The sequence below is a fragment of the Molothrus aeneus genome, chromosome 3, assembly GCF_037042795.1.
Source record: "Molothrus aeneus isolate 106 chromosome 3, BPBGC_Maene_1.0, whole genome shotgun sequence".
NCBI lineage: Eukaryota > Metazoa > Chordata > Aves > Passeriformes > Icteridae > Molothrus > Molothrus aeneus.
The window spans coordinates 12,612,256-12,633,698 of NC_089648.1; the positions used below are offsets into that span (position 1 = coordinate 12,612,256).

The 21,443-nt window shown below is 43.5% G+C and overlaps 1 protein-coding gene across 1 annotated transcript in view; it reads right to left on the reverse strand.

Moving 5' to 3' along the window:
• Nucleotides 1–4,379: 4,379 nt before the first annotated feature.
• FOXN2 (forkhead box N2) overlaps nt 4,380–21,443 on the reverse strand; it is a 30,279-nt gene continuing 13,215 nt past the window's right edge. The window contains exons 3-6 of the mRNA XM_066546291.1: nt 15,574–15,698; nt 12,033–12,097; nt 8,995–9,063; nt 4,380–8,115 (exon numbers count right to left, since the gene is read on the reverse strand). Of these exons, the coding sequence (XP_066402388.1) occupies nt 7,589–8,115; nt 8,995–9,063; nt 12,033–12,097; nt 15,574–15,698 (786 nt within the window). The 3' untranslated portion in view covers nt 4,380–7,588. The remainder of the gene's footprint in view (nt 8,116–8,994; nt 9,064–12,032; nt 12,098–15,573; nt 15,699–21,443) is intronic.

Consider the following 21,443-nt stretch of genomic DNA (forward strand, 5'->3'; position numbering starts at 1 on the left):
TCAAATCAACTGCTGTGAAAAGTACCTTGGCAGGGACAGGCTTCTCTTTGTGCATTAGTGTGAACTAGGATGGAGATACAGCACAAGGAGCAAGGTGGTGTCAGTTTCAAACCCTAACAACAGGAGGAGGAAGAATCTTAGGTGGGATTATGAGCCTGAGATGAACTATTAGCATTTAAAATGTGAATAATCTAATTTTTTTTGAATTTTGCTGCATCTGGGGGGGAGGAAGGGCTTGTGCAGTTCTCAGTGTTTTTTCTTTTGTTGTTGTTATGATACTGACCAGTTATAGCAGCATTATCTCAGCTAAATGAGATATTACATTAAGAAGGTAGCAGTGGACTTGAGTGCGCTTACAGGGATGTGTAGTAATTAATCAAAGAATGACACAGCTGGTCAGATTTTTTTATTGGTTTTTTTTCTCTTTTTTTTTTTTTTGTAAAATACCTCAGTAGCATTCCAGACGTCTACATTTTAGAAAGAAACTAAATGCAGATAACTATAAAAAAAAGCCACATCAACCACACCCCCACAAAAAACACCAACAAAAATTATCTGTAGAATTATCTGTAATTATCTTCATCATTATTTGTAATGATTTAAAAGAACTAAAGTTTTCCTGTATTAAAACCCCTCAAATTTCAAAATTACATCCTTTTTTTCCCCAAATGCCTTTAGGTAAGATGACAAGCTTCTTAACCTAAATGAAATACAGCAAGAAACAAGAGGACACATAATATTACTAAAAATTGAAGCTCAATTGCTATTGCCACCAGCACTCATTCACTTGAAATCCACCCTTCCTTAGAAGGAAAGCAGAGGTGAGCCACTTGCACAAGCCAGCAAAGAAAGGAAGATTCCCAGAACAGCAATGCAGGATTTTCACCTCTAATTGTGTCCCATATTTCTGTGTATAGATCAGAGCTAAAATGAAATTTGGTATCGAGCTCTACCTGGGGCGGTTTTGCTTCTCCTCCTTCTGAGACGTTATCTGTGGCAAATAAAACAGCACCACTGTGAGGAGCAGGGCATTTGTGAAGTTGGGCACCAACAAGTAGGGATTAACCAGCACACTGGAAATAATGAACCTTGACAGATCTAGGGTTAAATACTTTAAAATTAGATCCTGCTGAAAGCCGAATCTTGTCGCTTAGCAACGGCTGCACGGGATGCTGCTGTCACTCAGAGGATGCTTCTCTGGGGAGTTCACATCACGCTCCCAGAAAATGGGCTGTGATTGGGGCAAGGTGACATCATATTTTAAGGCAGCAGCCAACACGATTGCACTCCAGTTAATACCCAGAGATTTAAGGAAACATCTTCCCTTTTGGAATGGCTCAGCTCTGCCCACACCTCACCTGACCCCAGGGAAGAGCCTGCGCAGAACAGCGGGACGTGTCGGCCAGCACATCACAGCCAAACTCAACAGGTGGAGTTTTCATCTTTTAAATTACTCAGAGCCAAAAAAAAAAAAAAAAAAAAGCAAAATGCCTGCTATTTGTGGAGGCCTGACTGTGTTCAGAGCATGGAAACCTCCAAAGCCAGCGAGACAGAATAAAATGTACCCTTACTGAAAATAACCAAAAATTCAGTTTGCTGAGCTAATTTTAGCATTTGTAACAACTGGGATCCTACTGGATTTTAGTAAGGAATCAAGATACCAAGTTAATTAAATTTTTTAAAAAGCCATTGAGTCACAAAATCTGTTTTTCAAAGCAGTCCTGTGTTAAGGTTGGTACAGGCACCTACAGAGATATTTCTGAACATCTGCCTGGCAACTCTAAAGCACATAAGCACATCAGAGCAGCTGAGGTTAGTCTGAAAGGACCCATCTTGCATTTCCAAGAATGAAAATACCCAGATTGTGAACTGCTATCAGCACCTCCGGAATGGATACAGAAATTGGGAATTCAGTCCAACCTAGTACCATTAGTACTAGGTTGTACCCATTAGGCCATTAGGGCCTGGAGAGTCAAGACTTCAAGGAAATGGAAATTATGGAAACCAGCATAAAAGCAACACTCAGGTAGACATAGCTAGATTTAGGACACTGGATGTCCTTCTCTGAACATTGAAAGAGAACAGACAGGTCCTTCTTTCTTTATTTTGGGCAAGCTGTGCCAAAAGGCTGCTCCTGGTGAGCAGGAATGTCACCAGGAGGGATCACAAAGATCATGACAGATCTCATTAAATCAACTTGCAGGTCATGAACTACCAAATTTCCTGCTGACTGGGGCCTCACCATTTGGCAGTGATGGAGGAGAACAAAGATAGGGACATACTAGCTGATAATAGGATTAGTCAATTGCATGTGAGCAGGTGAAGGCCATGCAGGCAAGAGTGCTGCAAAAGCAGGGAAATATTAAGGCCAGGTTTCAGAAAAAAGCACTCCAGAAGAGTGGTTTTCACTCTCCTCCTCGTGCATGTGCCAGCAGGCTGACTTCAGTCTGGAACTGAGGTATACAGAAAAGTGGTTAAGAGGAATGAAGATCATGTCTTCCAAAGGGAAAACAAATAATTCTGGTTTGTTTAACAAGTCAAGAGTCTAAGGAGGGAAATGATTGCTTTTGTAGTGATGCAATAGGAAAATAAACAGGCTGCTGTTTAACGGAGAGCTGTTTAAACGAAGCCTGGCAGAGGGTAGGTGGTGATTTTATGTCAGCTCTAAGGAGTTTACAGCAGTAAGAGCAGGCAGCTTCTGGAAGAAAGGGGAGAAAAAAATTCCCAACCCATCTGAAGATTGAAAATTCAAGCAGAGGTGATATTGCTCCACCTTCCCAGATGTGAGAACCACCCTCACGGGTAAAAACAGGGAAGATTTTTATGGCAAAATATGCTGGGAAAGTTCACAGTAACAGCACTGCTGGACTACTATGTAATTAACTCTAAGCTACATGTATTCACTCAGACTACTCAAAATAAGAGTATTTACAGCTACCTGTAACCTCAACACACGTGTAAGAATAACCATAGTCATCTGTGTCAAATTTAGACAACCATTTTTTCCAAATATATCTAATCTATTAGGTATTTCTTCAACAACTGTCCTTAAAAGACAGCTGGTGTAAGTGCATAATTGCTGCAGTTAATGCTTTATTTTGAGAGTTGTGGCTCCATACAGAGGATAATTTTCAGCAAAGTCATAACAGAGGAAAGCACTCCTGGGAAATTTAACAACAAGCTCAAGGTTCTCAGAATAATATAGTGAAATAACAATTAGAAAGGTATCATTAACATATGATACATGGCTGCGATTTTGTCCAAACTAATTAGTGCAGTTGTTCTCTTATTAATCTATTAAAATGAACACTAAATCAAATATATTAATAGTGATTTAAATTTTGTTAGATATGGCAATAAAACAAGTCTCTGTTATCATCTACTGTTATCACTGAAGTACTGAGAAGGTTGTATTGTCATCAGATCCTAGAGAGCAAGCTTAACTCAGAGATATCAGTGGGTTAAACAAACAAAAATACAGGAGATGGACCAATGTCTGTTTTTAATAGAGATAAACATCATGTCACATCTCCTTTTCCCGCTCTGGTGGAAACCTTCCTCTCGGGCACTGCAAGGGCACACACCATGTGTGTGCATTTGAGAGAAAAGCTGGCCCAGGAGCAGCAAGCTGAGGTACAAATGGGATGGGGAATATTATTTCTGCTGTAAGAGGGGTGTTTCCCATCTGTGTGCTTTCCATAAGGCCTTCTGTATAAAGAACCAACAGACATCATAAATCATTATCTAGAGAAAGTAAACACTGAAAAAAAAAAACAAGCAAGACCTATGCTGCTTTATCCAGGGACTCATTTTTTAAACTACCTGTCCTGTACTAGGCTGTTGATCTTTGAGTCTCATCCAAGCAACTTGGCCAAAGCAATACAGGCACAGAACAGCAAATAATCACAGATGTTTAATCAGCAAAAGATTCAAGCTAGTTCTGCTTAAACAAGTGCTTTGCACAGGAGGGCAGAAGTCAGGCAGTAGCGTTTTCAGCTATTTCCAAGATGTCAAAACATTCCTTAGGTTAAAGGGTGAAACCTTAATGAGATGCTCTTCAAACATAAGGGGCCAGCTATGGACAAATGTGGCTGTAAGCAAATCCTGCTATGGACTGATAGGTGTTGCACAGATGACTTCCAGATGCCTGCAAACATCTTCCCCAACCCACAATGAATCACACACTGGGCTTTTCACACTGGTCCAGTCTCGTGGAAGAAGTTTAAATGGGAAGGTGGAATGTTCAGCACCATCTGAGACCAGAGGCAGGGTCTGCAGACAAAGAGAGAACACAGCGCTTTCTCTGTTTGCAATGCTGTTTATTTTAGAAAAGCCCCTTTGATCATCTGAATGAAAAATGTGGGCAGAAAAGTCACAAATGTTATAAAACAAAGTTTATTCTGCAATATTTTGTCATAATGAATTGCATCTCTTTGGTAAAAATAAAATTTATAAACATTTTAATTAACAGAGATTAGCATACAAAAACTAAACTTTTGTAAATCGTCTTTAAAACGGGTAAAGGACTAAACCAGAGGAAAAAGGGTTAGAATTGGTCACCTACTGGCAAAATTATTCTAAACAAACCCAAGGACACTGCTTATGCTACATTAGAAACAAGCTAACGGGAATGGTTTTAAAACAACTCTGGTTCATTTGATCAGAAAGCATTCTTACAATTCACTTTTAAATAAATAATAGTCACAATGAATTGGCAATTATAAAATGTTTTATATCACTATATGGCAGTAACATAATACTTTTAATTATGCACTTTTTAGTTTGAAGAAATGTACATTTATAAAACTGACTTGATAATGGCACTGGCAGTTAGGTGTGAAGAATGTGCTTTAAGATAAAATAGCAGGTGCAACATTTAAAATATTTTACCTTTTCTTTTCAATAAATATTTTGACCACACCATTATTAACGTGTATGAGTATACTTTGCTTTAATTAAAGCTTGTACTTTTCAGGTTGTTGAAAAGTTGCAAACCACACAACTTCCATTTTGCAGTTGGATTTAAAAACGTTTGATGTGACTTCTGCAGATCAGTAATTTAGGATTGGAATCTGAAAAGCCAGTATAGGTCTGCACAGTAATCACATCAGATTTACCCTGAACAGAGCAACCTCCCATGAACACAGGTCTCATACACTTCTTCACTGCATTTAAAGAACTGAATGTGGCTCATTAATACTTGTCTTGCCAAAATGTATCCAAGTCAACCATTGGCATCAACATTTTACGTATGTCACTAAAAAAAACCCAAAGCCCAACAATCAAAATAACTTTTAATTATACTCCATTTATACTATATACACCAGGGTCTTTAACTGAGGTGGCAAACAAACCCGAACCCAACAGATATGTAAGAGAAAGGAAGGGCAGCTCTTCTCCCACTGCCAAGAGAGGTGTTCCACAACTGAGCTGCCAAACACGTGGGCAGAGGCCTGGGACAATGTGTGGGACAGGGCAGGGGCACAGCTCCTCTGCCTTCCCCTTTGGAAGCAGAGAGGGAAGACAGCAAAGCAGGAAGGGCAGGAAGAGCACGGCCCCGCTGCACGGCTCTGTGTCCCAGGAAAGGGCTGCCACTGCTCCCCCCTTCCACCATTCCAGTTCTCCCAGCTGTAAGGATGGAGGGGATGCAGCTTCTGCTGCTAACTGCTGATCAGGAACTGCTTCTCACTGGTCATTGCATATGGTGATTAAATCTAGCATCCCAATCCTTCAGATACGCTGAAGTCATTGTCACCAACTTCAGGGTTAACAGCAGCTCAGCCACACTCCCAGTAAGTACTAACATGCTCCAAGTTTATCTGAGGCAAAAAATAATTCAGAACCAAATCAAACCATGGATCTGACTATGAACACAGCTTCCACAATACCTGCACCTTGGTCCATCTTTCACTGGAAGCTACAGAAGGCTGCAACCACTTCAGCAGGAGCCAGGCAGCAGCACCCCTCTTCAACAGTGTGACACTGAAATCATGGCACCGAGCAAAACCTCAGGCTGCTCACAGTATTTCTGTGTATCTGAACCCTCCTCTTCACACTGACACAAGCTCTGCCCTTCACAGTTTTCCATGAGAGTTCAAAAGCAACCCATGAGCAAGAAGAAGCAGTTCCACCAAGCACTCACATCTTCAGCTCCTGAAATCCTAAGAACCACTGCTGCTGGTACTTAATTTTCCTTTAAATGGCGACTTTTACTCCTACTACCCATCAGTATTACATCCAATACCAGATCTAATGGCTAATGCAGCACTTGTGATAGCCAGAACACACACGTCTGCACACACATTGCCCTGTTACAGGTGTAGGCTAACAGGAATGAAGCAGAGTATTTTCCTTCCCTTTCAAAAAATAAAACAAATCATTCTTAAAACTGAATTGGAAAAAGAAAAAAAACAAAACAAAACAAAAAAACCCGCAAAAACCTTTTTTTCCTCTCCTAGTGTTTGTGCTTTAAATTCCAAAACACCAAGAACCTCAAATATTTCAGGCTTGATCCAACAGCCATTGAGTCAGCAGGAGCACCACCGTTGTCTTCAAGAGGCACTGGAAGGGGCCCTCAGAGCAACAGACCTTCAGCAGCATGGCTGTGTTTGCACTGGAAGTAGACAGCTCAGAACAGGATTTGTGAAGAGACTGACAAATAAGGAAAAAAAAAGAAAGAAAAAAGGGGCAAAAAACCCACACTAGTCTAAGAAAGGCATTCTTAGAAAATACTCCCTTAGGGAAAGGTTAACTTTTGGCTGAATCCAGCACTGTTTTCAACAGTGGACATTGGCTTCCTAAGTGGCTCTGCTCCTAATTTTCACCCAGCTTGCCCAACACCTGGTGGAAGCAGTAGCTTCACGTTGGTGAGAACGTTTATGGCACATCATGCTACCTTTCAGCAACAGGAAAGATGACCTTGGATAGCTGTATACAATTCTGCAACATACTTAAGGCATCCTTGTATGTACAGTACTGTTAAAACCCACTCCAACAGAACTGCTTACCCATTTTTGAACAAAAATTAAAAAAAAAAAAGGCATAATCTACAGGAAGATGTAAGTAATCACCACTGATTTTAAAAGAAAAATAGGGATAAAGTTCAACATACCACAAAAAAACCCATTTTTTGGCTGAAGGATATCTAGGAACTATAAAGAGATTCTCTTATTGCAAAATGAATTTGAATCCTTTACATGGAAGTCAGAGCCCTTAGACAGAACAAAATTCACCTCTGCAGATGGGGCCAGCAGAGATGTAAATATGATCCACAGTGTGCATCTGAACAAACACATCTCTGAAAAAAAAAAAGTCAACTATTGAAAAGAAAAAAAATTAAGAAGTGATCATTAAGAAGTATGCTTTTGGGTTTTCACAAGTCATGCATATCTTCTAATTTGAGAAGATTAAATATTTTCTTTTTAGGTGGTGATTTAAAAATAAATGGCTAAATTATAGTTTGCGCCAAAAATTAAAAAAAAGCAGTGAGTCCTCTTATGGCTTTGATCTCCCTTGTGAAGGGCAAAAGTAGAAGAGTATTGCCACAATTAAAAAAAATATATGTATATATTCAACACTGACAAACATATTATTTTTTCCTCTGCTTGTGACAGTGGGTCTTTGCAGTACTTATTAAGGAACTCAAGCACGTTTGGATGCCAGCAAGGTGGAGCAGAGACCCCGCTGCTTCCTTCAGCTCCTCGTCGATCTCCTGACACAGCTCCTCGAGTACTTTCTGGCTGGGCTGGCTCTCCTTGGAGCCATCTCCACAAGGCTGGGATGCATAGCCACTGTCCCCGAGGGGATCGTCCTCGTAGTCGCCGTCCGTGTCCACCTCGCTGTGGAAGCCCTCGCTGCCGTCGCTGCCCTCGTGGCTGGCCTTGGAGATGAACTCGTAGACCTCGTCCAGGGAGGACAGGGAGGACACGCTGGAGCGGGAGGCGCAGCGCTGGGAGCCCATGGAGCCCACGGAGCTGGCGCTGTAGTTGTGGTCCTCGCTCGGGTCGATGTTGGCGGCCGCGGAATCACTCTCGGGCAGGTTGATGGAGCTGGGGGGATCGAAGGCGCTGCCGTAGCTCCTCTTCTTGGGTGTCTTCAGAGGCTGAGGTTTCTCACCTGTGAGAAACGAGATGTGTCAGTGGGCAAATGCCCCAGCGAGATCACCTGTGCCTGGCTGGCTGCAAGGGACACTGAATTCCAGCACTTAAAGTCACAACGTGCCCGTTTACTGTCACCATCTAATCTCAGCTAAGAGCTAGAAGGGCAGAGGGGAAAATTATGCCTCTGGTTTTAGCTTTTATATATTTTTCAGATTCTGCACTGCTTTGGTGTGTAGTTCTGAGCCTCATATTAGGGGACAGTAAGCTCTCTTCACAAAGTATTTAGACAAATTAATTCCTTCTCTAGCTGGGTACCAAGGACAAATGATCCAAATCTCAGGCCCAAAAGCATAAACAAGAGTGGACCGAAGACAGAAAACAAGAAGAATGGGACTTCATAAGCTAAAGCTGTAATTGGACAATTAATTCCAAAACACTAATGGACCAAAACTTATAAAAGTGAGAGACTCCATGGTTGGTTGTCCATTTTGTGACCATTTTGGTTCATCTGGGGTGTAGCCCTGGCTGGGCTCTTGTGCTGCCCATTGTATCCATTGAGGCCTTCTAATAAATACCTACTTTATTCTTTAACTCCATCTAGTCTCTAGGTCAGCCTTCACAAGGCATCAACATAGCCAAGAAACTCTTCTTACTATCTAGTACAGAGAGGGCAGGGATAGAACTTTACAGAAAAACATCAAAATTAATGGGGAAAAGAAAAAAAAGGCTGCTTTTAATAAAACTCTTGCAATGCTACCTGAAAGAGTAATTACACCAGAATTGCTTCCTGACTACTCTCACTGTTTGGAAACTAGACCATACTTGTTTCCTGAAATTTTATAGAGAAAGTATTTAGTTAGTGAGCAGAGAAGAAAAACAAGAGTAAAATGCTTACAGTCCAGCATTCCTTGCTGAATGGAAGTATTTAACAGCATCATTGCAGTAGCAGCATCAATATCAGATTCTGTGAAGCAGAAGCAGCAAAATGTTAGAACTCAGGTAAGCCTGACAAGATGAGGCCTCTAAAATATACAAAGAATACAAATATATATATACATATTTGCCTGTACTGACCTACACCTAAGAGCAAGTGTGGGGGGAATGTACAAACTCAGACAAAGCATGACCCTTGTACAGCTCAATACTGTTCCAGATCAGCCTCATACCTTAACTATGACATTCAAAGGCCGAGCTCTCACGTTGCACTCACTGAAGCCAAGAATCAGTGACACAATTAGACTTTCATGTGACAATGCTGTTGCTATACTTAACAAGTGCCTTTTGTTTGTACCAGTTGGGAGAGAAAGATTAGACCCATGGCACAGCAAAGCACCTCAGCAGCTCCATACCCTGGCTGTGTAAATGTGCAGGGCCCATTAATGCAGCACTAATTCAGCACACCTCCCTCCTCCAGCAGAATTTCCCACACTAATAAGTCAAATGGAAGAAATTGAGACTACAAGGGGGAAAAGGGCACTGAACTGCTCAATCTAGAGAGCAGGGAGATCTAAATAATAAATAGGCACATAGGAAAGGTTGAGGTGAATTGTGGCACTGTCACCTGCAGTGAGAAGCACTGCTGCAAAATGCCATCCCTTGCAGAGTAGATTGCTTACATTTCTGAAAGGCACCTTGAGGGTAACAGGGCAGAGAGTGACATTTCTAACCAGAACAAGGTGAAAGGGAAAAGAAACAAGCACGCCTTTCCCGCTCATTTCAGGACACGCTCGTGCCCTTTAAAGAACAGGAAATCCAATCCGTTCTCTGGCTCACTTCTGCAATGGAGGATGAACACTCCTTATACAGAACAGAAACAGATATGGGGGACTAGCCAGGCAAAACAGGAGCACAGAGACAGTGAGCTCTCACAAGAGCCTGGGTGTCTGAGAGCAGAAGATCACATCTGAGGTGTAGGTAGGTATGTACATATGCATGAGCAGTGAGTGGAGAACAGGGCTGGAGGGGACCAGCAGCAAGCAGAACAGGCTCTCAGCTCTGCTGAACTGGAACTCAGGGGGGAACTGTTAAAGCACAACATCAGCAGTGTCATTTCTGATAGCATTTGCTTTCTTCCCCACATTACAGGCATTAACTGTATTACTGAATTTAAGGAGAGGGTAGTACTGGGAGGGGGAGTGCAGAGTTTGTCAGTGTGGCTTCCTTATCTTGATAATTCTCCCTAACTTCACCCCTGGTCAAGGAGAAATCTGAAGAACATGACACCTTGGGAACGTTGTACCAAGATGGTAAGGGGACTGAGCTGCTGTTCCCAATACAGGTTATAAAACATACACATTTCCCTCCTTATTTTCCATGCCTTTCATTTTAAATCCAGCATACTCTAGGCTCTACCCCACTGTACTCATATGACTTTTTTTTGTCCTTCTGCTTTGGCTTTCTTTGGCAGAAACAGAGCCCCTGAATTCATAGGTTATATGCACTCAACTAACAAAAAGAAGTAGAAAAATAAAGCATGAAGAATTACTTTGCTCCACTAGTGTAATCAGGAAGTGAAATATTCCCATTCCTCACTTGCTATGCCAAATATTTTATTTTATCATCTGATGTTGGTATATGAGCACCACCTCATTAAAATGGCAAGCAATCAGAGGCATTAATGCAATGCAGAATTACTACCTACAAAGAGTATTTCTGCATCTTAACACTCTCAAAGAATGAGGAGAGGCACTTCTGCAGTGGCTTCTTAGCAGTGCTCTGTGTCACTGACAATGTGCTTTGGCTTCATTTGTGATTGCTCTTCTCAACAGTGCAGTATTTCCCAAATTTACACTTCTCCAGCAGAATGGCTGAGGAAGCACCTTATTACAAGGAATTCTGTTCATCTGCACAAGAGCTGTCCTGTGGGACCCTAGGAACATGAATGGCTTGCCTCTAGTGCCAGAGAAATGCTGAACGTGCTCCCCCACAAGCAGAAACCAAATGATATCAGATAGCTGTCATTATTTTGGCACCTCTGGTGTAGCTAAATGGATGAGGCAACATCAGACTGGCAACCTCCAAACCTGTCACAGGACACATCAGCAAAATCCTTAGGAGGAGAGGTATTTCCTGTGTTCTCCAACAAGCCCTGAGAACCCCAGGTCCAGCAGCCCTGCAGCAGCCCGTCAGCCAAGGGATGTTTCCTTGGCACCCAGCTGCCACCTCTGGGGTTCATGGCCATCATCACCTGTGGGCCAGGCTGCTGCTTGGTCTCCAAAAAGACTTGGCTTTGCTGCCTAACCAAGCTCCTGGTTTGTGGCCAAAAACTAAAAGCAACCTTCTCACCTCTAAGCCTACTGAGCCAGCAAATCAGGGAGCTGGTGTCTGCTCAGGTCCCACCTAGGCAGTGCCTTTCACTATCCTGCTGAAAGAGCTGTAACAACACTCCTCTGCAACACATTTTGTAAGACTCAACCCTTCAAAAATGAGTATTGTTCACTTTTCAGCACTTAAAAACCAAAATTATTATTATTATTTTTGTCTAGGACAAGCCTAATTAAGTTTTATTAGCGAGGTGCAAGAGCTGTGCCCAACTGGCTTCTTCAAAAGAAATGCTGCAAGCCCCAGCACACTTTCTGGCTCCCTCTTGGTACCACAGGTTTTATACACTAACATTTGCTACCTTTGGTTCTCAGTTGTTCAGATTTATTTTCTACTGAACTATTCATTAAGTAGGTCATACTTGGAAGTGATGCATGTGCTGAATATTTTGCTGTCAGAACAAGACGGCCCCAATTACACCTTGAACTTCACCTCATTGATTTAAAATTAACACACAAGTAGCTAATATAACACACACATTGTACTACATCTGGGCTCTTTTGTCATCTAGTAAACCCTTCAGAGCAGGGACAGAGACAACATCAGCTGGATTCTAGTCCATGATTGTGACCAAAACCAGGGGAGAAGGGTGAAAGGAAATTCCAAGTTTACCTTTGAGAGCTCGGCCGTGGTTCTGCTGAAGGACTGAAGTCAGGTAGTGAGGGGATGACGACCGACTGAAAAAGAAATTCAACAGCTCAAAGCCAAGCCCTGATCAGGCAAATGATTTGTACAAAGTACAGCAGACACAATATTATGATCATAGAAGGCTAAGAACAAAACCAACCCTATTCACCACAGGAAGGCAAGTGATTTCTGCTGCCCTCAGTAGATGGCTCAGCACTGGTTTGTAGTTGTGTAGCACTATTTAAGCCACCACCAGCACGTGGAAAACACCTCCAAATACACACACTGAGCAAAAATACTGTTGGCAACAGTCACTGACTTCTACAGATTTTCTATACCTGCCTAGAGGCTGGATTTAAACTAAGATATGTATTTTTTAGTACATAAAACCTACATGTCAACAAAACATCCCTCATACAGGGATATTCAGAGGACAGGTAAAGGACCAGTTGTGATCATTTGCTTTTCCAAGCAGTGATGGGCAATTAACAAAAAGTAATACTGAATTAAAAACCAAATCAAGACAACTGCTGATTTTAAAGTTGATGCTATCCAGGGTAGTTTTTCATAATCAGACTAGCTTTGCCCCAAAGTACCCTTAAATCCCTCACAAAATAAAGGGCAAGTTAAAGCTTTCACATGTTGTTTTTTTTTTTTTATTTCTGCTACACACCCAGCCCTAATTATTCAGTTTATTATAAATATATAAGTGAGCAGTTAGAAGTAACCACAACAAAAATAGTACACACTATTAAAATTGCATGAAATGTAGCAATGTGCATCTTTTACAGTGCTGCTAGAACAATCTGAAGGGTGATGACAGAATTTTCAAGCCCAACGTGCAAGAGAAACCTCAGCTGAATGGGAAAAGTGTGCAAAAATAGGGTTCACTGTCTGGTATCTTTTCTTGTAGCAGCCACAGAGTGCAAAGGGAACAGATCCAAAAATGGATGGAGGGGGAAAAAAAATTTAAAATAAAGGAAAGCGATGGTGTGGCCCAAAATGGCTGGCTTTGCAGCCCTCAGACCCTTTGTACAAAGAGATGCTAAACATCATCATCCTTTTGTCTAAGATCACACCCTTCAAAAATCATGTCCACACAGTGCTCCCCCAAATCAAATTAATGCCTGGTGTTGATTAAGACAAGCCATGCATAAGGTATGAGCAAGATGAGGACTGTGGCTGTCCCCAGGGCTGTCACTCGTGCAGCACTAGAACCAGAATGCAGCCAGGGGCTTCACAGGGACTTGTTGAACAAGCTGTGCAGAAATAAAATGCATCAGGCATGCCAATCATCTATGATAATACAAATTTCAGTGTCACTAGACACAGATTACAGTTTTGGAAAGCTTCTGCTCAAAGCAACAGCCTAAATTTTATTTTAAAATTGTGCTGAATGATAGGCAGACTCCCCACAAACACACTGTAAAATAATCAGGAACACCAGTCTTCCCACTGGAAAATTCAGAGACTGCCACAGCGGAATTTTAGGATCACTCTGAAGATAAATTTGCACAGTATTTCAGCCTCTCTCCACTTAAACCTCCGGGCTTCCTCCCTCTCTACAACAAATCAGATCCTTGGGGGCCCTTCCCCAAAATTAGGCCAAAATTTAAATCAAATCTAAGCACGGAAGGGGAAACAATAAATCTGTTTTTCTGGGTGTGACGGAAAGTCACATACATGTTTTTTATTATTGAAGGAAAATAAACCAGCTTTCATTAGGGAGCAGTTTGGTATCTTAATATGTTGTTTCTTATTTTCTTGTACTCATAAATACAAGCACTGCAAAACTCTTCTCGTGTTGAAGTCAGTGGGAATTTTGCCATGTGGCTTCATTAGATCCAGGATTTCCTTGTAATTGTTGGCAAGTGTGACTAGTCCTTCAGTAAAGGGAAAAAAAAAAAGTTACCAAAAACAACAGCTTCAAATTAAAGTCCTGCTCTTCCAAGTACTTAAGCATGCAGATGAAATGTCTCCTTCCTCACACCTAATTTTGGTATGCTGCATTTATCCAAGCTAAGTAAACCACACTTAACACAACTTTAGCTGCACTGATCTTGGAGACCCTGGAGATTTTAAAAGCTTAACTGGTCAAGGCTCTGAACACCCTGCCCTAGGCTGAGTGTGTCAATCCTCTGCACCTCTGGCAGGACAGGCAACTTCCCATCTGTATTATTCTCTAAATTTTAAAGTCTGGCTGAGCAGAGCCAGACTTTAAAGCTTTCAAGGACCAAACCTCCACTTGAGTTGTACCCAAAACCAGAGGTCCATACCCTTACACAGAGACATTACAACCTGTAAAAGCATTATCCTCTAGAGCCCAATTACAGACATTTCAATAATCTTTATTCCCATAAACCCCAAGCAATACCACCAGTCATCTCATTGTTTCTAATCTATTTCTTAATACTGCAATGTTTCAGGGTTATTTTAGTAGTGCTCCCAATTCCAAGAGAAAGCTGGAAAACAGGACACTTCTGCCTGGCTTGTTCCAGCCCAGGATGGCCCTGGGTGGGAGACCAGAGACAACTGGTTCTATCTTGTGGGTTACAAACCCCACTGGACAAGCCCATGCCACACAAAAATCTAAGGCTTGCACAGGGGTGCCATCTCCCAGGGCCAGTGTCCTGTTGCACCCTGAGAAATGTCTGCTCAGTGCTATCAGTCTTACATCCTGCTCCAGCAATCCCAGCTCCTCCTGCTTGTTAAGGAAACTCCTTGCAGTAAGGTTAAGGCATAGGGCAATGTACAAACACCTTAATGACCTCTTATCTCACCCAAATTCTTTCCTGGACTTGACAAACCAGCCACATGCCTTCCTCAGAACCGAGTTCACCCAACATGCTGCGCTGCGTTCCGTCCTCCTGCCTCCACAGGCTGACCCAGCTGCTGCTCCTCTTCCTCTGCTCAGGAACTCTGAGTCAAACTCTACATGACTTTGACTGCAAATTCTCTAAATTCTAGTGCCTAATCTTCAGCTGTGTTGGTAAGGAAGTCCTGGGTTCAGAAGTCTTGCATGCCCCACCTCAAACTACATTTATGGCAAAGGCTGTCTTTTCCATCCCTGCTGCAAAATGCTTTCAAACAGCCTCAGAGAAAAACAACCCTCTCAGGGCAGCATCTCAGCACTTCAGACTGTGGAAAAGTTGCTTGTTTTTGACAAAAGCACAGGATAGATACATTTTATATCCAGACAAGTGACTTACAGGAGAAGACACCCACCTCCTCCACAGCAGGAGTCCTGATGGACTGTGCTCGAAAGAGGATTTTGCTCCAGTTCTCAGGACTGCCTGCCCTCTTTGCAGAAATTGGGCTCTCCAGAAAGCAGCCAGCATACCCCTGACCTTTTTCTGTCAGATGTGCTGTCTGGGAATCCTGAGCTCACTGCATCTCCCCACCTCACCCAGCTGGTCCCACCTAAGGCCCACTCAAACTCTGCTCTCGGGTGGCAGCAGATAACAGCACTTCAACACCCTGTGCCACCTGGAGCAGTGTGTCCTGCTTGGATGAGAACTCCACCTACCTGGGTGGCGACGCTGGTGGAGTATAAAATGCAAGTGCTGAGGAAAAAGGCTGTTTTTTCAGTGCTTGGACAAGATTAGGTTTGTATTTTGGGTCAACGCACCACAAGGACCCTTTTCCATTCACCTGCAATGAAGAAACACAGCAAATTAGAAAATCCAGGACCAGGCTGGTACAGTCCTTTCTGATTTAATATCCCCAAGCTGCAGCACAGTGCAATGACTGTATGTAGGCACACACAACATCCACAGGCAGTTCCATCCTGGATGGTCCCAAAATTGAGAAAATGGCCCTGAGACCCTCATTATACACTATGGAAACACTCATCTTGCAGGTCATGATAGCATCTCCAAAACCCCTTCTCTAAAGTCCCTTTCCCATTTGTCCCCTAAATGTTGTAAACTTTATTTTAACACTTAATAAACACAGCTGTGAGTTTAGGAACCTGTCCAGGCATCAGAAATCTTTTCTTTAACAGTTTTCTAGGTAAGAAACCAAAGCACCTTCCCCTTGGTTTAGATATAGACACATACTCATGAAACTTTACACCACCCTGGAAAAGGATCTTGCTCAATGTCCAGCTACAAAATAGATTATTTTCACTTTCTCAGAATCTGAACACCTAATGAATATATTTTTGATGCACAATGTAAGCACCCCTGTGCTAGTCATTCTTGATATTAAATTTGGTATATTGAAACTTAAGGAAGATAAAGCACCTCTTGCTTGTCCCAAAGCTTTCTTCACGAATTTACTAAATAAAGAACCTATTTTTTTGAGCCTGCTACTTCTTGCAACTTAATTAAATAGTTCTATTCTAAAATAGAAATTCTATAATCACTGACCTGACAGATGAGCTAGAAGCTCTGCACGTAGCAGCGCCACATTTTTTGGGGAAAACAGATGCTACAGAAATGGAAATGTACATGGCTGAAGGATGGAGCAGCTGTACACCTGAATAGTAAGATCCTTCTAAAGGATTTTTGGGGGCTAAATTTCAGAGCAGAAACCCAAACTTCATGGAGAAGCTCCTGTGAGCCCACAGTGGCCAGCTGGCCTCCTCCTGCCAGACTCATGGGGGACAATAATTCCAATTTATGGATGGATGCCCCATGATTTACCCCAGACTAAAAAGGACTTACAAAGTATGTAAGGCTGTGGTTCTATTTAAGTTACAGGGGTTTTCTGAGAGGAGGAAATACCTTGCTATCAAGAGAGAAAAATCAAGCCAGGCAGAGCCCCAGCTAAGAAAGAGATGCAACTGCAATTGCAGCTAAAGCCACTGCCTTTAACAAAGATCTCTGAGCTGCTGCATCTCCAAGTTATTTTTTTTAATCTGACTCTTCCTTATACTTACCTTTTCATGCTAAAACTGAGCACAGCCTGTAAGATACTTATCAAGAAGCTTACTTATAATTAACAAACAGCCATGGTGGCTGGCAGGATGATTTAACCACCTAGATACTAACAGGAGGCATCTTCCCAACTGGCCCTATCCATCATCTCACTGACAGACTTACATCCTGATTTTTTACTTCTCCCAGACCCCTTTTTTTCCCCAGTACCACAACCATGCCCAACTGGCTTTTTTTTTCCCCCCCTCCCTTTCACAGTTTGGAGGTTGTTGCCCCCAGGGAGCAGCAGGATGTCCCCTAAGCAGCAAACCACTTCTCTACACTGTTTATCTGCTACCTTATCTGCTACTTTAGGTGAGCACTTTTGCTTCATGCCTCATTCAGTTCAGCTGCTGGGGGTTAGTTTCCCTCTTTGATCTTTCCAGCAAGGTACTCCTCCAGTTTGCTGCCCTGACAACATAACACAAGGATTTTGGGTGGGTATTGCAACAGCAAGCTGAACCTGGGCACACCCTGAAGCCATCCAGATACTGACAGATCCAATGCAACAGGCAGTAAACAGGGTGACTCCTCCTTTGGGTCATGTGTAATGTGAAACCACACTTCCACCCACCTTTGGAGATGCTAAAAGTAGACATTGAGCTGAAGAGATGATGGAGATGTTCCTGTGCTTTGCTTGCACCCTCTGCTTAGCAAAGACAGGGGCAGAAGTCCAGCCCAGGTCTCAAATCAAGTGTCACATGCCAGGGAACAGCCTGCCACAGCTGGAGCTGGAAATGCCACAGAACCAATATCCAGCTTCAAAACAAGCCAGAACAGACTGTGCCATTTCTAGCAAGGACTAATTCAGGACACTCTAAAATGCTAAACTGCCTTTGGAGGTTAGTATTTCACTTCAACAGTGAGGCAAGTGTTGGAATGAAATGTAGGTGTAACTTGTACTTAAGATCTAGAGAAAAATCCCTCCAGAGTCAGTGGAAAGAGGCCACCAGGCTCTTCTTACTCTGCAACTCAAAACAGGGGCAATCATATAGTTCTGAGATTAGTTTTTGGTCTATCACCTCTTCTGCATCTTTCTAATGTTTCTAATTTGACTTGCAGGATTTTATCTAGGCAAAAATAAAGGAAAGAAAAGAATTCCTGCATTTTAAAGTATTGGAGCTATTTTGTAAAGACAGTAAGTTTCCAGCCCCCAGCATTTCAGAGCTGGATTACAGAAATGTGGGCTGGAGACAAAATGCCTCCCATGATCCAGCCTTATCCTTTACCACCACCCCACCACTCTGAGGAACGACCAAAGCAGAGCAGCTCAGCTGGTGCCGGTGGCTCAGGCTCCCTGCAGGCCCATGTCCCCATGCTGCAGAGAGCTCTCCATCAGCTTCACACCTGGGAGCAGTCCTAGCTCCATCAGGGATGGACAGTGGTCACCAGCTGCATCCACACCTGAGCAAGGTGAACCACTGGAAAATAATGTCTGTGTGCAAGGAGGTATAAAATACATCCACCAAAAGGTTTATCACAGAAAAGGCATCTCTCTCCTGTCTTCACAGGCTTATGGATGGGACCTGCCCTGCTCCTTGCCCAAATACTTGAAAAGCTACAGGTTGTTTATCACCATCTCTTGACAAAAAAAATAGCCTACCACAAATGCCTAAACCAGATATTTACCAAGAAAAGGATGTCTGTTGAAGATATTCAAGCCCTGTAACCCCCAGCCTCTAGAAAAAAACAGTGACAGGGCCACATCCATGCAAGCAGGGGCCTGCCAAATTAATGTTTGATGTGGATGCTGATCCTGCCTCCTCACACCTTTTCTCCTCAGCATCAATTAATTAATAACTCCCAATGCCATAATCATAAAAACAAATCTAAGCAAAGAGCAAGGAGACTCTCCATGGCTTTCAGCCCCAAACCCCTTTTCACTTGAGGTCCTCCTGTGCTGTAGATCAGATGCTGCTCCCTCAAAAAAAGCAACGTCACAGCGTAGGCGCCTTTCTCCCAAGCCCAAGGCAGCACGACAGTGCTTAAGATGCAAGGAGCTTCAGCTGTATCTTCTGAGCATCACTGACTCACAATCACACCTCCCCATCTTCAGGGGCACCAGGGCCACAGCAGCAACACTGCAAGGCAAGAAGGTGTCCCTGGGACTGCTCCAGCATCACCCCCTTGATGTTCATCATCCCCATTACCAGAGACCCACTGGGAATCTCATCTGCCTGGCTGATGGCACAAATCTTCTCTACTGCAGCTCTAAAAGAAAAGGTGTTGCAGCTCATGGGTCTGTCACCTTGACACACCACTTAGGTACAGCAGCAGTGTGCTATGTGCACACAGAACAGGCAATGTTATTTTGCAGGGTGATGATATCCATTCATCCTGATCCCATGGCATGAGAAGTTCCTCCTGTTGACTGCAACACTGGCTCATGAGGCATCTCAAGGCACTTTCCCTTCAGCACCACTCATTAAAAGAAAAACACAACATGTAATTTTTTCCAGTGGTCCAAGCAAGGACAGTCTTCCCCCAGTCTCTGTTGGATGCTGTCCTGGACCCCTGAAGCCCTGCAGGCTGCAGGTATTTAGCTGGCTGATGCAAATGCACACACAGAACAATCACAACCACAGCTATGGCCATCCAGAGCTACAGCTGCAACATGATGGGGCACAGTCTGGTGGGAAGAGCTCTGCAGAACAAGGGAGCTGGTGCTGAGGGGTCACCTCTTTGTACCTTGGGTGGTCTGCTCAGATCTGCTCCAGCAGGGCCTTGTGGACGATGCCCAGAGCCATCAGGGCACAGCAAGCAGGCTCCTGCAGCAACCCTTCCAGCTCAGCACCAGCCAAAATGAGTCCAGGGCAAGAGTCCTGAAATTGCCCTGCAGCGCCAGCTCAGGGGGGGAAGTGGGGAAAAAAAACAGCTGTCCTTCAATATGCACTTCCAATCCAAAACAAAATATCAGCATTATGGCAAAGATGAGGATGGACTCATCCTTCTTTTGCCACCTGACCTCAAAGAGATGATTTCACAGCTGACAGCCAGCAGCAATAGCCAGGGAGGTGTCAGAGAGTAGAGCCTGCCCTGGGATGCAGGGGCACAGAGCATCCATCCCCTACTGTCAGACATCTTAGAGCTCAGGTTCATTTGAAAGGCTGTAAAACCCTTCATTCCTGATGTTAGCAAATAAACCAGGCTCCTCTGATACAACATGCCATGGACTTTTCTGCTTCCATAGGCACTTGGCATAGAAGGAAGCTGATTGTCTGCTCCCTTTGAAGTACAAAATGCCATCAACAAAGAAAAAAAATGGAAAAAATACAAAATTATCTTGCCCTTCCAGGGAAGCACCCAGAGGCATGGCTAGCACATGGTTACATGCAACAGGATCAGCACAATGAGCTTGTGAGCAGCTGCTGCTTGCTCCAAGAAGTGACACCTGAGGAGCTCATCCAAAGGGGTCTGCAGCATTTCCTTTACCTGCCAGATCAACTCCCACGAGGTCCAGGCATGCTGCTGTGTGCCATAGAGTTATTTTGCAGGAAGAATTTGGAGCAGTACCCTCATCTGGTCCTTTTCTAGGGGGGCAGAGGGTAAAGACTGAACTGCTGTTTGCTGGAAATGAGGAAGCTTCAGCAAAGTTTCAGGAGGGGCTTTTCTGGGGTGGTATTTTTTGGTAAGCACAGTTTCTGTTCTTTAGAATTACAGAGCTGTGCAGTTTCTGGAGCCCTGGGAAACCACTGACAGAGCACATCAGCATCACCTTGCTGGTAGCAGAGGGAGATAGTCTGCATTTTGCTCTTCCTACTAGAGATGTCACATCTAGCAGCAAGCCATCCTCTGAGCCCAGCAATACCCATGGAGATGCCAGGGTAAGCAGGGGACCAGGCAGTGTCAAGCTCCTGCCACCCAAATGCCAAGACAACAAGTCTGACTGGTAGCTCCCTAACCCATGAAAACATCAGAGCATTTAAGGGCAGATCCACAGACAGAAGGAACTCGTACAAGTTTAGATTGCCCTTTCCTGCCCTAATTTTTCTGAAACTCATGCCACCCTCCTTGGACAGAGCCACCCAGGCCTTTAACAGCACTTCTGGCACCTAAAGCAGTGTGTGGTCCCTGCTCAGATCCAGTCCTCTACACAGGCACACTTGAGCATCTCAGTTACCCCATTACAGCACCTTGAGCCACGTTAAGAGCCCATCCTAACACTCAGCAGGATTCAGCACTGGGGTAGTTAATGGACTTGCCACATTGTAATAAAAAGTCACTTTTTTTTCAGGGCAAAGCTGCTGCTTGTGACAACACCCTAACAATTTAATGCAGAAGCAGGAATATTGAGAAGCAGTGGGGTACAAGGCAGTCCTCCCCAGTGCCCACTCAGCTCCAGGACCCCTCTCTACAGTGAGAAACTGTCAAGCACTCCAAGCATTGCAGGCATTTCTGCAAGCCTGCTACCACCGAGCCTGACCTCCAAGCACAGGACTTGTTTGTTGACTGTCAGTATGTGGTTTGTTAGTTTATT